Source organism: Mus pahari, chromosome 13 (assembly GCF_900095145.1).
Source record: "Mus pahari chromosome 13, PAHARI_EIJ_v1.1, whole genome shotgun sequence".
Lineage (NCBI taxonomy): Eukaryota > Metazoa > Chordata > Mammalia > Rodentia > Muridae > Mus > Mus pahari.
This window is the reverse complement of record NC_034602.1, coordinates 64,769,750-64,782,422: the sequence shown is the minus strand read 5'-3', so window position 1 is coordinate 64,782,422 and position 12,673 is coordinate 64,769,750. Positions and strand designations below refer to the sequence as shown.

The following is a 12,673-nucleotide window of genomic DNA, read 5'->3' as shown; positions in this document are numbered from 1 at the left end:
AAAATGGCCCTTTTGTTTATGGGAAGGGATTCTGGATGCTAGGCACCTAAAGATGCTTATGCGAAGGGATTCTGAATTAGAGAATTTGGGGCTAGAGTTTAAAAAACAAACAAACTTAGTTCATGATATGGCAAAAGGCTCATGACTCCTGAGTGGGAGTTTCTTTATTCAGAGATTCTTTTAAGAGCAGACGTTCTTTGATTAGAGTGGACCCACCAAGGGAATGCTCCATCGGCACATTCCTGGTATTCCTTCCCTGGATGGGGAAGTCTCATTCTCGCTCTCTACTGAGGCAGTGCTAGCCCTGGGAATGCTGGAGTTTCATAGAAAGGCAAGTCATAACTGTTTCTTGTGGTTTTATATTTCACCCTTTTGTGGAACGTTGGTGAAGCTGTTTATTTTCTCTCTGGCCCTGCGATTCTGTGGTGGTTTTACTTTATTCCAGACCAGCCTCAGAAAAGGTCCTCTGGCCGTTTTCTTTGGATCTGTTGAATTGATTTGCTTCATAGAACTAAATGCTAGTTTCAAATTAGTTTCTTTTCTTCTGTGACACAGGGCTAAAAATGTGTGTGTAACCAGAATACACACCATTAAAGCCCACCTCTCAAGCCTTCTTGAGTATTTACGGTGTTATAAAGTGGACATCAGTTCACAGCTGTGCTTTCTCCAAGCTTCACTGTATAGATGGCTGGATATACTGCCCTCCATCCCTGTGGGGGAGGATTTATATGGTCTTCCCCCTCTCTCTGTCTCTCCCTTTAATAATTTGTTTCTATGTCTAATAGTCATCATCGTCAGGAAATGTTTTCCTCATGTGTGGCTTAAATCTCTCCATCTGTACCTCAACCATATTTCTTTCCCCTCGACCTCAGTTGAGGTGGGAGGCAGCAGTTACTGTTGCTCCTCAATTTCTGTGGCTGTTGAAAGACAGAGCTTTACCCATTGTACAATCAGTGGTAGTAATAAAGTCAGATTTCCCAGAGAACAATAAACATCTGTCCATTATACATGAAACAGACATTACTTTGTTTCAGAATCATGAGAGTATTAAGAAAGAGATACTCATACAAGCTTTTGGAAAGTTCAGATGACTACATATATAAAATCAAGCATTAGTATTGTCCCCCATTCCCCTAACTTCACCATCTGCTTCTCATAGGAATGTGTGAACGAGGCAATATAACTACAGTATATGATTGAGCTTTGCTATGAGTAGTTATATAGTTTATATTGATGTAAGCAGTATTGATTGATTTTAAACATTCAGATATAACCTATGGAAAAAGAATGTATTACTAAAGCTATGCTTATGGAATGAAATATAAGTACCAATAAATCTTGACCAGGCAAAACAAAGGGACAGATGATTTAAAGGCTGAAAGACAGGAAGATAAGGAGTAAAAAGAAGGCAGAAGGACTTAGTGTCTTTTTAGAACTTGAACAGTGTGATTCCTGTTGAAGGTGGCAACAAATGAGCCGGCTTCACATACAGTGCAAGTTGGATGAACCAGATGGGAGTGCTGAGTGCTTTTGTCCTTTGTAAACTACATCATGGTCTCTTCTGGCTGCTTCCCGGCATTCTGTGGGGCCCCTTGAGAAAACCCTGGATTAGGGGTAGGCATTCAGCCTTTTGTACATTATTTACAAATATTGCCACCCTTTTTAAAAATAAAATGTGTTGTTTCACAGTTGCATACTTATAGTGTACTCTGAGTATATCCTCCCGTTATCCTTTCCTATCTCTCAGGTGAAACCCTCCCCAGGTCCCCTTTCTACATTACCTGTTGTCAGTAAGGAACGTTTGGTTTCTCTTGTTGGGTATGAGTCAACATTCTGTTTGCACTAATAATGTCTGCCATGAGTAGTACATTCAGCAGAATTGACTCTGATCTATATGTTATTTATCTGCACTCCTGAAAAACCTTGTGTTTTGTGCAAAGATCACTTTAGGCATCAGGGCTCATTGTGAAAGGAAAATTTACCTCCATGAACATTCCATTCTATTTCTCTATCTCTCTATCTTTCATATGTGGAATATATATACATACACACACACATATATATATATATATATATATATATATATATATATATATATATATACATACATACATACATTGATGTACAATCTTATAATTAGAGCATTAACAAAAGCAATAAAAGTCTTGAATAAGATATTGGTACAGTTAGAAAGGCATCCTTAATTTCTACACATTGATCTTATAGCAAATATAGGACTTGATATAAAGTATTGAAGTTGGCTCCTTGTAAAGTAGTAGAGAAGTGGGGCGGGTTGGCATCGGGAGCAAAGGGAAGCACACTGACAATGGTGGCCACTGAGCAGGGTTGCAATGAGGACAGGGTCTCCCTGGCTGGCAGAGCTGAGAGGCAGGCAGGGCTGGAGCTGGGCACCACTGCATTATCTCTGGGCTCTCCTGTAGCTGCACTGCTCAGCTCATTTAGTTTGTTTTCTCCAAGAGATAATTGTATTTTAATGAGCTTGATTTAATGAACTGCATTAATAGTTTAAAGACTTGAAAGTGTCACTTTTAAGTGTCACTTTTCAAAAAGTTGCTGTATATCATTGTGGTCTTGATATAAAGTAACCTTTCTTTTATGGTCCTTAAAAGTATCTTGCAGAGCCTTCTGGGTTGACATTTTTAAATCCCCATGTAAATCTGCCTGACAGGTGTGTCTGCTTCTCTTCCATAAAGTGAATTATGGCTAACTATTCTATTACTTCTTCAATGCCTGCTTCTTACTGCCTGCTTAGTTGATGGGAACTGGGGAGCTTCGATGGTAGCGCTCTCTCTCTCTCTCTCTCTCTCTCTCTCTCTCTCTCTCTCTCTCTCTCGCTCTCTCTCTCTTTCTCTCTCTCTCTCTTTTGGTTTGATGACTTTACTTGGCATAATAATATTGATACAAAATCACTTTTGTCTAATTACCTATGATTTATTCAAAACACATAAAATATGCAATATTTATAGCATTTTCCATTTGTAAGTGCAGTGCTTTCAATGCATAAAGCGCCATAGTAAAAACAGTTTACAGATAGAACATACAGAAGCACAGGTAGGGAAATCCTCCTGTATCATGGCTCACTGATGAGTCATCATGTGGAGTTGCTGATCTTGAAAGCTAATCTTTTCAGTCCATTGGTTGGATTGCATTTGGTTTTTGGTTTTTCTTGTTTTGTTTTTTGTTTGTTTGCTCATTTTTTATAAGGTTGTGGTTAATTTGTAAAAATGTCACAAGCTTATTTTAGAGCATCTATGTATGATACTTTTCTGTCAACTTCCAGTTTGAATGTTATTCCAGTTGGAAAAGTGACTTACTTTCACGGCCTAGGTAATGGAAGAAGAGGCTAAACTGTGGATTAGAACAGTGATGCTTCATGGTTGTTAGCTCATGGCTTGGGGTTGGTTTGGTATTTCTTGTTAGGAGATATTTTGTTTCTTTACCTCACATGCCTTAAGTGGGAAGGAGGCATTTCCTAGGTAGTGCAAATCTCAGCAATGCTAAATGAAATGTTTTCTAACTGATGAAACCTTGACTTTTAAATGAGCATATGCTGAGGCCAGGGTATGACTCAATAGAAGACCATTTGCCTAGAGTGGGTGCTGCAAAAGTAGATCATAGAATTATTACAATGAAAATCTATACAGATCATCTGGTGATGTCTTTGGTGATTCTTATTTCCTCTAAAATGTTTCTCTAAAACAGAGTTCCATGACACACAAGGAGTCTTTGACACTCTGGGGACTTATTTTTCTTTATTGTTATAGTCATGATGAATAAGATTTGTATGATAGTTAAGTGGATCCCCCACCCACCCCACCCAACCCTACCCCTCACTCTCCTTTGGTGCTAGAGATTGGGCCCAAGATTTTCTGCAGATAGGAAGGCCCTCTACCGTGGAGCTATAGACTCAGCTCATTCCACTTCCGCCCCAGCACTGAAGTTTGAACCAAGAGCCTTGCACATTCGCGGCAAGAATGGCTGTCTCTGTGCCTGGAATCTGCCTTTCAGTCTCCATGCTGCAGTCATCCGCAGTGTGACCCATAAGGAAGCACATGGAGAAGGCTGAGGATGTAGTCAACATCATGTGCAAATGGTGGGGACCGCACAGAGCTCACGCCAGCCTTGGGATCTGAACACTTCAGGTCAATGTTTGTTTTCACATATTTAATACAGTGCATGTCCACATATTGTGACATAAAAATGACAATAATTTACATAAGAAATATGTAATATTACATGTAATTTGTGAGATAGGCTGAGTTAATCAAGAGGGCATCAAGGAGACATTTTTCTGTATGTTTATTTCTAGCAGTAATGTGTTTATTTCTATGGCTGGTGTGAAAATATATATCAAATTAATGGATAGTTGAAAGTTATGGTACAAATTAGTAATAAGGAAACCAACTAAGACATGGGGGAAAGGCTTGAATGGTCTTTTTACTTGAAGAAGTCTTCGATGTCAGATGTGCAACTGAAAAGATGATCAACCTCACTAGTTCATAGAAGAATGCAAATTCGGACAATAAGGAACTATCGTCATATACATATTAGAATAGATAAATCAATGTAACCAACAGTATCAAGTGCTGGTGAGGATGTAAAGCAACTAGAACCTCTCCCATGTTGCTATGGGATGGTTCATTTTGCCTTAAGTTGCCAGTCTTATAATAAATATGCACTTAGTATATGATGCTAACTACCTACTTTTGGAAATTTACCAAAGAAAAATGAAAACATAGGTGCATATAGACACATGAAAACCTGTACTTAGATGTTGGTAAGGCTTTGTTTACAGTTTTAAGAATTGAAGATAGCCCTAATGATCCTGTAATTGTGGTTAGATAACTAGATACCTAAGCTATAGGATGCCTAATACGATGAAGTAATAGAAAGTAAAAGGAGAAGGCTATTATTTCCATCAGGAACATGGATGAGTCTCAAATATAGGATGCTGATGTGAAAAAAGCCAGACTCAAATATTTGTTACATCTGTGTGGTTTATATGACATTCTAGAAGGGAGAAGCTATCAGAGGGAGATCAGACAACAGCATTTTAGTATTCATCAAGGTGTAGAGTTGGAGCGATGGAATTGATGACAAAATGGAGGCATAGATAGACCAATAGAAGTGCTCTGCAGCTAGGTTGTGGTGATGGTTACTCAACACAGTTGACCTGGGATGGAGAAATGGGGGGAAGCAGAGACAGCCCACAGAGATTTCAGACCCCAGAGACCAGCACTGGCGTGCAGATTTAACTTTTGTTGTTCAGTACAAAGTTTACATATAACTTTTCAACCAATAAAAGAGCAGTTACGTAATCAAGGGCCAAGCTGGGGATTACACCTCTGCTGATTTATTGAATCTAATTTGCTTTCCCATGATTCTGTGGAGGAAAGGTCTAATTGCTCAGGGGGCATTTCTTTGAAGACTGAGGAAGCTGCAATCTCCATGGGCCAGGATGCTCTGTTCTGTCTGGCTGGTTTGCTGGGTGTCACTTTTGATCTCAAACCGTGTATAGCCTTACCAGGATTCCTGGAGCAGGCGCAGGAGACCATGTGGTCTTATTCTTCATTTTACTTCTTCCTCCACTAGGCTTCTTCTCACATCCCCCACAACTCAACACAAATGCTGAAGATATTTGTCAAAACGCAGGGAGCTCCACACCAGACAAGGATGGATTTTAACTATATATAAATAATACCTTAATAAGCCTGGGGAAGAGAATAAGGCAAGAAGTATGAGTGTTTCTTACTTTTTCCTTTTAGTACATGAACAAGTAAATCGTCAGGTTGGACTTTGAGAACCAAGGATGGGAGCAGATAACTGAGGAGGTGAATGGTATATGATATGAAGATGTCATAAACAAAACCTATTATTTTGTATACTCTAGAGAGAAGAGAGATACAGATAGGTAGATAGATAGATAGATAGATGATAGATAGATAGATAGATAGATAGATAGATAGATAGATAGATAGACAGACATCAAGGTGAGTCTGAACCTTGGTGAAGAGCTAGAGAAATTCATGAGGAATAGTCATTTGCTGTTCTTTTTCTCATGTGCTTACCATCAAACACTAATAAGAAGGCACCTTTGTATTTTTAATCTCTTCACAAATATTTGTTTAAAAGATAGATGTGATTCAGGGTTTTAAGTTTCTTGTGGCCAGGTCTGTTTTGTGAAGATCATAATCTTCAGCAAAAGCTGCATATTAGGTGCTATCTGCTGACTTACACTGGCAGACCCTCAGCTGTGAGCACCTTGGGTGAGACTAACAGATGCCACAGGGACCTAGTTTGCTACCTCTTGTAGTTGCTCTGAGAATCAGAAGAGGCCATGTTTCTTTAAGTGCCTTTATGTGCTGAGTCTACACAGGTTGTTTTATTAACATTGAAAATACCTGTAAGTATAGCAATGAACAGTGGAAATTCCGTTTCAGAGAACAGTCCACAAGCACAGTACAGGTGAGGTCTATCGGAATGATCTATCAACTTAGAGTTGTGCCTGACTCCGTGCTTTCTTTTTGCCTGATAGGAGAATTGGGTGTATAGGAGTATTGTGTAAGACACTCATGACTGTCAGCTATGAAGTTTAACAAATCAGAAAGTGGGAGATGAATCCATCAAAGGACCCTGAAGGAGTTTATCAGTCCAGAGTGTGCACATCTTCAGATGCATTTTGTATGTTCACTAGCAATTTACTCTCATTTGCCAAACACTTTTGTTCCATGAAACATACAGCCTTGAACCTCATGAATACAGTTATGAAGTCCCTAATACCGGGGATGAAGGCTTTAGACACAATTCTAACATGTTCTTTTTTTTTTTTTTTTTTTTTTTTTTTTTTGAGATAGGGTTTCTCTGTAGCTCTGGCTGTCCTGTAACTCAATCTATGGATCAGGCTGGCCTCGAACTCAGAAATCCGCCTGCTTCTGCTTCCCAAGTTCTGGGATTAAAGGCGTGCGCCACCACTGTCCGGCTCTAACATGTTCTTTACACACATACACACAATTAAAAAGCTTTACATTTAACTCTTGGATTCTCGTATCTTGTCATGCATAGATATTCTATATTGAGATCAACAAAAATTTGTGTGCCTTTATTTGAAAACTGTTTTTAGGATATTAGGCAGTTATCAAATGAGTCCTACTAGCACTATGGCTTTGGCCAATTGGCTTAATTCTTATTTTCTTTCTTGCAAGCCTTTGTGTTCCTAGGAAAGATTGGTCAGCTCTGGAGTTCTGTGCGCATGTAAGACAGTGACTTTGTTCAGGGCCTCGTTGTCATTATTTAGTAAAAGGGAAGAAAGAGACTGATAAATTTTTATCTTTTCTCCAGGAAGAGTCACTCCAGGGCAGCTCATGTCCTATATTCAACTCTTCAAGAACAACCTCAGAGCTCTTACAAATCATTGTGGGCTTCTACAGCTTGGGATGGCCACAGTTCAAACTCTGAAGCACCCACAGACTGCCAAGTGGGATAACTTCCTGGCATTTGAGAGGCTCCTTCTACAGGTATGTTGCAGTGTGAACTTATCGATGTTACTAATTGAGGGTTTGACTTCCAGCAGTACACTTTGGATATCTGTTCTAATCTGAGTAATCATATTGTTGACATGCACAATTGTGGGCCGAATGAGATTGTCCCCCATGGGGTCAGATACTTGGTTCCTGGTTGGTGGCACTGTTTGGATAGGCTTAGGAGATGTGTCCGTGATGGAGGAAGTGTGACAGTGTGGCTAGGACAGTTCCTAGCTTGCTTCCTCTCCTTTGTGGTTTAAGATGTGAGCTGTCAGGTTGCTCCTCCAGCCACCATGACTGCTGCCACTCTTCCCATTGTGGTGGTGATAGACTCTGGAGCCATAGCACAAAGAAAGCCGTGGTCATGGTGCTCTATCATGGCAACATGAAAACAGCTAATACATGTACTCTGCATCAAATCCTCTGAGTGCCACCCAGTTAAAATTCAGTCAGAAAAACTTTATATTTATTTAAAAAAAATAACATTGTTATCTTTGACTTCTTAGCTGTAAGAAAAAAAATTGACTATTTTATTAACTTCTGGAAACTTCCTTTCATTTTTAATGCATTTTGGATCTTTCTAGATCTTCATAGTCTTTATATAATTCTTTCTACTTTTCCTGTAAGAAGCTCCAGGTATTTATATTTCTTTTGGTAGTACCTAGTCTGTAATCTATGCACAACATCGAGCACATGCCTTAAAATAATGCTTAGCAACAGATGAAGGGAGGTAAATCCTGTTTGTAGTATTTAGTGTGAGGGCTGGTTGTTGGGGCAGAATTGTCTATGATTTAGGAAATACCTTCATAGGAAACTTTAAAACATTTATATTATAAAGTATGTACAGTATAAAGCTTTATGCATTATAATGAATTTTAAAAGAATTATAAAATATAGACTTATATAATATGGCAAACATCTATGTACTTCTCATACAGGCACATTATAATTTACCATTTTTCCACAATTACCCTTAGATCCTATTAATTAAAGAAATAAAAGTAGAGATTAATGAAGCACGTTTGATATATAGATTTTTCCCTAATCCAATTCTCTTTTCTCTCTAGAGATAGGTCTAGCTCTATTCTTGTTTTGTTTAAACTTTCTTTAAATATTTATTTTTCTATAATATAGTATCATACATTTATTATGGGCTTTACTCTTTGCATAATTTACATTATATTATAAATATTCTTTTTTTGGTATCTCCACTTAGCTTTTATTTATTTATTTATTTATTTATTAACCAGTTTTTATTAGGTAATTTCTTCATTTACATTTCAAATTTTATCCCAAAAGTTCCCTACACACCCCCCCCCCACCTTGCTCCCCAACCCACCCATTCCCGTTTCCTGGCCCTGGCATTCCCCTGTACTGGGGCATATAATCTTCGCAAGACCAAGGACCTCTCCTCCCAATGATGGCCGAATAGGCCATCCTCTGCTATATATGCAGCCAGAGACAAGATCTCAAGGGGTACTGGTTAGTTCATATTGTTGTTCCTCCTGTAGGATTGCAGACCCCTTCAACTCCTTGGGTACTTTCTCTAGCTCCTTCATTAGGGACCCTGTGTTCCATCCACTAGATGACTGTGAGCATTCACCTCTGTGTTTGCCATGCACTGGCATAGCCTCACAGGAGACAGCGATATCAGGGTCATGTCAGCAAAATCTTGCTGGCAATATTCTTAAACAATTGATTTTGCCTCTCATCTTCCAATTTTCAAGACAACTGAAAATTATATATACATATATATAGTTTGTTCATTAATACCATACCTTAAGTATCCAATTGATGTGTGTGTGTGTGTGTGTGTGTGTGTGTGTGTATGCCATAGTGTGTTCAGCAGATGCCCTACTTAAGAAAGTATATAAAATATATAAAGCAGGTGTGAGCATCCTGGATCATGTCTTCAGAAGCCCATGGGAGGGGTTTCTCCAGGCCGTGTTGTTTGGAGACATTTATTAGGTCATGGACGATTTAGTAAACTCAATACTGTGTGTTTACTAAGTATCATCAAGTTGCAATAGGGATTTTTCTGCGAATGGTGACTGTAGAACACTCTTCTCAGCATGGTGTCCAACATTTCAGTATTATCCAAATTACTCTTATCTTATAGCAGTCAGTGGCTGCCTTTTGTATAAATTTACAATTGTAGTAGATAAGAATAGCTTATACTTACTGGCTATTCATCTTTCTCCTTTTTTATTTTTTTTGTTTTGCTCACTTTTTATTTACTGTTTTCTTTCTTTCTTTTTTTTTTTTTTTAACAAATTCTAGATATTAGGCTTTTAAAAGTTATATGGTATAAATATATTTCACCCAGTTTGTGGCTTGTCTTTTGATGTTAATTCCTGTTTCCTGTTTATATAATCTAGTTAATATTATCCTATATGGATTGTTTATTATTAATCATTTTATATTCTGATTTTTTTTTTTTTTTTTTACTAAAACATAACTTTTGGGGGCTGGAGAGATGGCTCAGTGATTAAGAGCACTGACGGCTCTTCCAGAGGTTCTGAGTTCAATTCCCAGCAACCACATGGTGGCTCACAACCATCTGTAATGGGATCTGATGCCCTCTCCTGCCTGGTGTGTCTGAAGACAGCTACAGTGTACTCATATACATAAAATAAATAAATCTTTAAAAAACAAAACATAACTTTTATTTTGATATTTGATTAAAAAAATTTTTTTATGTTATTCTTTTGTTTTTTACTCAGGGTTTCGCTGGGTAGCCCTGGTTGTCCTGGAACATAATCTTTAGACTGGGCTGGCCTTGATCTCAGAGATCCGCCTGCCTCTGCCTCCCAAGTGCTAGGCTTAAAGGTGTGTGCCAGTGCCCAGCCGGCTAGCACTAACATTTGAGTTTTGAATCCACCTAGAATTTCTTTTTTACTCATGATCTGGCTAGATCTAATATTTTTCTTGTATGGATATATGTATACATGTATACATAGGTGTGTGTACATGTGTGCGTGTATTAACTTTACTGACACGGATTACGTCTTTGACTTTTTTTTCCTTTTACATTGGGGGAATATTTTTTTCTCTCATGGTTGAAACAAATTCTGGTTGATTTCAGATTTGTCCATAAAAGATATTTAGATACTTTCATGGACAGCTCAGGAGACAGAGGCAGGTGGATCCTTGAGAATTTAAGGCCAGCCTGGTCTTTTTTCTTTCTTTTTTTTTTTTTTTTAAGATTTATTTATTTATTATATGTAAGTACACTGTAGCTGTCTTCAGACACTCCAGAAGAGGGCGTCAGATCTTGTTACGGATGGTTATGAGCTACCATGTGGTTGCTGGGATTTGAACTCTGGACCTTCAGAAGAGCAGTCAGGTGCTCTTACCCACTGAGCCATCTCACCAGCCTCAGCCTGGTCTTAAAGGAAGTTCTGGGGCTACATTTCTGCCTTTAAAAAAAGTGATTTTTTTTCCCCACGTTTTTATTGTTGTGTTAGCACAGTTGCTCAGCTTTGACTGTTGATCATGCATCCAGTGTCTTAGTTGCCTTGTCTGGCTTTTCTTTGTTACTTTCTTGGGTCTCCAAGTAGAAGCAGCCACACTGTAGATAGGAACAGTTGTTTTTCTTTCCTGTTCTTGATAGTGCTTTTATTGTGCATTGAGCAGGACGAGGCCACTGTTCAGTGGTGGTAAGGAGGGCGGGCAGGCAGGCAGGCAGGCAGGCAGGCAGGCGTCTGTACCGTTCCCGAGTCTGAGTAGCTCTGGCCCCAGTTCTGCCATTAGCTGTATGTGTGCTGAGGATGTTTCTTATAATCTCACTTTGCTGGCATTTGTTTCTAAATCTTGTATTAGTTCAATCTGATTTATGTAGATTTGGAACTTTTTAGACCACTGTTTCATTTTCTATCTTTAGCCTGTTACTGTGAGGAATTGTATTCTAAATGTTAATAGCCATTACTTTACTCCTGGGTAACTTCAACTTGGTCTCTCTGCCTCTGTTTCTCATCTGCCCTGCTCCCACCCACTCCATATGTGAGTATCTGTGTGTGTGTGTGTATACATGTGCACACATACATGCATGTTGGGTTTTGTTTATTTATGCAATTTTAGATATTTTCATTAATGCTTATAGTTAAAATTAATATTTTTTCTTTATTGTACTGCCATTGTATGGTTTTGATAAAAAGGCTTTCTTTAGTAGTTTAGTAAAATGAATGTGATTTAATTTTTTTCTATTTTCTGGAATTTCCTGTTTTAAATATGGAATTTAACAGTTGCTTGAAAGTAAAACAGGTCTGAAGAATTACCTGGACTTACTGCTTTGTCATATTAATAGTATGAATAACCATTAATTATTGGGTGATTGAATGCTATACTTTCTTTGTACTTATGTATTTGACTTATCTTCTGATACAGCGTTTTAGATGTCTCATGACTGTATTTACAAATCACCGTTATAGTTTTTAACTGTTAAACCCATGAGTTCTCTTCCTCTGAGTGTGTCTTCTTCCTTTACCAGTGCTCCTTTGTCCTCAGAGCATGTGGTCACTTAATACATCCCCGGCATGGGACCATGCTTCCACCGGTGCCACACCCGCCTCCGTGGGCCCATCCTCCACATGAATGTCCCTTCATCCCCAGAGGTTGGGACAACCCATGCAGTGCCTAACCCCTGTGCTCAGAAGATTTTAATGTGCTGTGGCTCTAACAGCCTGCCTTGGGCTAGTGTCACCTCTCCTGAGAGGCATTGTCCTTACCTGATAACTAGCTCTAAGCCACTGGGCTCTCTCTCTTGTGCCCCCCACTGTAACATGAGGACAGACTCTGCTCCTACAAACCAGTCTTATCGGCTAAGGTTAGCCTAGGGCGTCACAATGAGTCACAGCATCTCAGAGTAAGACTGAATAGAGGTTTCCCCTTAGGACATCAGTAATCTGAGGATTTGGTTAGGAAGTGGAGCAATTGAGTTTATTTTGAGCACAAGGGCAACGTTTAGCTTTTCCCAAGGGTTTGAGAAACCTCAGCTGCAGCTAAGAGTTGATTACTTCTTTATGGTCTCTTTTATACCACTGCCGCTGGGCCCCCTCCACTGTGACCCCGCACTGCCGCTGGGCCCCCTCCACTGTGACCCCGCACTGCCGCTGGGCCCCCTCCACTGTGAC

General features: G+C 39.1%; 1 protein-coding gene across 1 annotated transcript in view; it reads left to right on the top strand.

Annotated features, from left to right (window-relative positions):
* Positions 1 to 12,673, top strand: part of Scfd2 (sec1 family domain containing 2) — a 317,786-nt gene that overhangs the window by 50,677 nt on the left and 254,436 nt on the right. The window contains exon 4 of the mRNA XM_021210860.2: positions 7,360 to 7,535. Within this exon, the coding sequence (XP_021066519.1) occupies positions 7,360 to 7,535 (176 nt within the window). The remainder of the gene's footprint in view (positions 1 to 7,359; positions 7,536 to 12,673) is intronic.